We start from the raw sequence: 4,776 nt of genomic DNA, 5'->3' as shown, positions 1-4,776 counted from the left end.
TTTCTTCATCATTCTATTTATTACATGTATGAATATTAACATCTCATGGTGTCCATCTAAGTCAAAACCAACAAAAGAAAAAAGTTAACCATATCTCAAGCGAACATTCTTACAGATTCCCGTTACTTAAAATAGAAATATGTTCATCTGCATTAAATCATTTGACAATTTGAAAAATGTCTTCCAAAAAAAATCACCTTTAGTACTTAAATATATTTGTTAATTGTTTGATGGCATCAGTGTCCAAGTTCAAGAATAAAAGTTGCTTCATTAGATATTTTCAAAAGTGAACATCTGGATGGTTCTCTATAGCTGGAGGTGTGTGTGTGTGTGTGTATATATATATATTCATATATATATATATATCTGCAAATATGTCCTATTTTGTCTTTAAAATTTTTTCAAAATCTGGCTTTTCTATTTGAGAAAAGCCCTATGGTGCTCTCTCACAATCCCCTTTTGAAGGATGAAACTTCAAACTTTGCTTCTTTAATCAGTGGGAGGCTACTAGAAAAAAAATCTTATGTTGAGGTTGCTGTTCAATTCCATTTTACCCAATAAAAGTACAGAAACTATTTGATGGTGTGCATAAATATTACACTCCATGAATAGCAAAATATTTTTTATTTATAATTTACAGTTGCACAGTGAAAATCATACATTTTACACATACAATTTCATTTTGTTAAATTTGCACACATCTACAGAACTTTCACACAACAAGCACCTGAAACTCTGCAGGCAGTAGGAAATGCAAATACTAAAATGTATTTATTAACCAAATGATAGCTGAAGGCCCTGCCTCAGCTAGACAATTTATATAGATATGTCTATATATACATAAAAAAATTTCTTCACCTTCTAGATCCAACAGCAGCTTTTTTAAAAAAGAAAAACATACCTTTCTCATTTTATTTAAACTGACTCAATTGTGTCATTTTCTGTTTTAATTTCAGAGGGTGTTGCTATGCTTTCCTCTGTACAAGCTGGTGGTGTATCAATTCGTTCTTCCTTAACTTTGGGACTTTCACAGGGTTCCTGCAATTCGTTTTTGACAATGTTCAACATAATATTCAGGGGGTTTTCAACTGGTGTCTTGCTGGGAGATGGTGTACAATCAAATGAAGATGTCTACAAAATGAAAGGCCCTATGAGTACTGATGAAAGTTAAAAATTCTCACATTAAATGACATTTAGTTTTGTAAGACCCTTGTATGGACAAGAGAACACACAACCAAATGCAAATGAAACACCTGCCTCCCAACAAAATGTGCCATAAAGACAACCAAAAATAAAATATATATTGCACATTCAATATGTACTCAGCAGTGAGCTAAGCAGTTAGCAGCTAAGTTGGAGGACGTTATACACCCAAAAAAAGTTGATTAGACATGCTTCTACATTTTAATCTCTACATAGATGTTAAACTCATACATATATCCTGGGACTTGTTAACACCCTAATTTCAAATAGTCTGAGGATTTTTTAAATCCCCACAAACCATGATCCTCAACACTAGTCTTCTGACAACTTAAATAAACCTTCCAAAATGCCTCCAACCCCTTATCTCTAAAAACCTATTTGTTCCATTACTTGGTTTTAAAAACAGCCTACAAATATGACCATTTGAACTTTTTTTTTTTTTTTTTTTTGAGACAGAGTCTCACTCTTGTCGCGCAGGCTGCAGTGCAGTGGCATGAACTCAGCTCACTGCAATCTCCACCTCCTGGGTTCAAACAATTTTCCTGCCTCAGCCTCCCAAGCTGGGACTACAGGCACCCACCACCATGCCTGGCTAATTTTTGTATTTTTAGTAGAGATAGGGTTTCACCATGTTGGCCAGGCTGGTCTTGAACTCCTGACCTCAGGTGATCCACTCGCCTCGGTCTCCCAAAGTGCTGGAATTACAGGCATAAGCCACCACGCCCAGCCGACCATTTGAATTTTTAAGGCCAACAACTGGTACCATTTTTAGATTCCATATGTGATCATTAAAAGTATACCTATTTTGGCCGGGCACGATGGCTCATGCCTGTAATCCCAGCACTTTGGGAGGCGAAGGGGGGGTGGATCACTTGAGGTCAGGAGTTCAAGACCAGCCTGACCAATGTGGTGAAACCCTGTCTCTACTAAAAGTACACAATTAGCCAGGTGGGGTGGTGCACGCTTCTAATCCCAGCTACTTGGGAAGCAGGGGCAGGAGAATCACTTGAACCCAGGAGGTGGAAGTTGCAGTGAGCCGAGATCGTACCACTGCACTCCAGCCTGGGCAATAAAAGCGAAACTTTGTCTCAAAACAAAACAACAAAAAGAATATACCTATTTAGGTGACTGAATAGAGACGGAAGAAAAAAAAAAAAGTAAATGCTACCCATAGCTCTAGAAACCTATCCCCATCATGATCCTTATCTTCACTTTTCCTCACATTTCTTTGGGCCTAGTGGACTAGTAAAAGATACCATGATTCAAGTGAATAAAATGCAAGGAATGATAAATTTCAAATTTTTAATTGTTTGCATATCACAGAAAATGATATTCATATGTCAATTCTGTCACTCTGGCACCAGTTTTTACTAAACAACCTAAATGCTACATCAAAAAACAAAACAGTTCAATATATTAAGTTTAAAGTAACAATATTGCTGATGCAAAAAAAAAACTGAAAAGCAAAATTTATTAATGCAAATGAGAACAAATACAGTAACAAAAAACTTACATTTTGATAATCTTCATAACATGATGGATGATAAATCTGAAACAAAAGAAAAAAAGTAAATATGTGCATATTCATTTCTAGTGGGCTATTCTGATACGATTTTCTTTTAACTTTAAACCAGAAGATAGTCTTAGGAAAAGACAAAATTATTTGGTCCCAAAATGGATAAAACCAAATTTTCATCCTTATGCTTAAAGCGTCTGAAAAACTCGTGGCCCTAGTATTTAAGTATCTAGCCTAACTTGCTTTGTTTTCAGCACAGTACAGTTTGATGATGAAACATAAATCCACAATCAAAATAGTGTGGGTGGACAGAAAAACGACTAGATTCAGAAGACCTAGTCCTGGGTCTGTCACTGACTAATAGTGCAACCTCCTATGTAAAGTGAGTACAGAACCGGGTGACTGCTAAGATCCCTTCTAATTCAAGCATTCTATTACTAAAGTCTAATACCTTTTTTTATTACGACCAAAATCAAACAAAAGTATTACGAACCCCTCCTTTCAAAGTAATGTGTTAACCCAACAAAAAAATACTAATCTTAACACTTCCTTATAAAGAAATGAAAATTACCTTTCCATCTACTCTAATAGCATTTTTCAAATGCCATTCCTCCTCTTCTTCATCCCAGTATTGTTCAAATTGTTCTTGACAGATTTCACAACTCTAAAATATAAATCATATAAAATGAAATTTACATAATAGGCCATATTTAACCCCATTAAGTAAAAATATACAAACATTTTGTTAAGTGGAGTAACCAATTTATGAGTGTTCCAAACGTTTGAATAATGTCCAATATATACTATGATTCAAAATACATTTACAGGATTCTGTCAATCTTTCCAGCAAAAAGAGGAAACATTTCACTTCTTGTGGCCACTGTAGTTATGAAACTCAAAGCTAGATTATAATTGAGTAGAGCTTTCAAGAAGTCTTAAAATCATTAAAACAGGGATATAAATATAGTGATATGTTTATGAGTATTTACTTAAAGGAAGTGAGGGACACTCCCACTGGGAGAAAATTTAAACGTTCTTCTCTTACCTCAACTGCTCCAGCTGGTCCAGCAGGTACACTTTGGAACTCTTTTTCTTTAGCAGCCTCTTGAGTTTTGAGCACAACTTCTTCATGCACCTTTTCAAAAAACTGGCTCTTTGCCCGTTCTTCCAGATCAGCTATCTCCTCAAATTCTATCCAGTCCTTAAAAGGAGTTGATTTTCAAAAGATTATTCCATTTATTTCTAAATTTTTACTGTGCATCTTCAATATAATGCCATTTAAAGGTAGGGGTACGTTATTTTCTACATTATGCTCTAATATTATTTAAAATTATGCTTTGAGACATATAACTAATGACAACATAAAACAACCAATAATTAAGATCTTTTCCAGTAACTTTGTACTTACAACTACTAATTCAAAAAAGGTTAAGTTTCAAGTACATTGTTTTTTACAAAAAAACAGTGCCAGAGCCTTGGAATTTTAGAGCTAGAACAAGCCTGTATGCTACACTCTAATCTCAATTTAAAAAAAAAAAAAAATCTTCAAAATTCACTTTTTAAAAAATCTGTTTCTATTCTAGAGGTCAAATTTTATTCAGGAAATTTACATGTTAGAGTCCAGCAAGTATTAAAATTGTTAAATTTTAATTATTGAATTATTAAATTATTAAAATCATTAAATTTTAATAATTAAAATTACTAAAATTAATATACTTTTAGAATGATATAATTTAAGCCTAAAAGATACTATGGAGGCACATGGGTTACTTACTGTTAAACTGTAGTACCAACGTCTATGAGTGACTTTTCTGCTAACATCCTTTTCAGTTCTATTTTGCCGATAATGCCAGTCCAAATGATCCGCATAAACATCTGTCTGTGATGTTGTAAACCTCATTCCACAAGAGTAACACTGAATACCAGTGTATAGTCGATTTATAACACTGTCATAACGTCTATTTTGAAAAAGAAATAATCTTTAGTGTTGATAATATGGCTTAATGGCTTTTAAAAGCCAATTACAAATATTTGTTTTCCTTTTTTTTTTTTTTTTT

At 33.8% G+C, this 4,776-nt stretch overlaps 1 protein-coding gene across 1 annotated transcript in view; it reads right to left on the bottom strand.

The window, feature by feature from the left end:
- Window positions 1–4,776, bottom strand: part of PCF11 (PCF11 cleavage and polyadenylation factor subunit) — a 29,249-nt gene continuing 24,473 nt past the window's right edge. The window contains 5 exon segments of the mRNA XM_017875218.1: window positions 1–1,131; window positions 2,717–2,752; window positions 3,291–3,383; window positions 3,765–3,920; window positions 4,494–4,677. Of these exon segments, the coding sequence (XP_017730707.1) occupies window positions 916–1,131; window positions 2,717–2,752; window positions 3,291–3,383; window positions 3,765–3,920; window positions 4,494–4,677 (685 nt within the window). The 3' untranslated portion in view covers window positions 1–915.

The sequence above is a fragment of the Rhinopithecus bieti genome, unplaced genomic scaffold (assembly GCF_001698545.2).
Source record: "Rhinopithecus bieti isolate Rb0 unplaced genomic scaffold, ASM169854v2 scaffold_9667, whole genome shotgun sequence".
NCBI classification, from domain to species: domain Eukaryota; kingdom Metazoa; phylum Chordata; class Mammalia; order Primates; family Cercopithecidae; genus Rhinopithecus; species Rhinopithecus bieti.
Note: the sequence above shows the minus strand (reverse complement) of the source record. Positions and strands in the feature narration are given on the sequence as shown.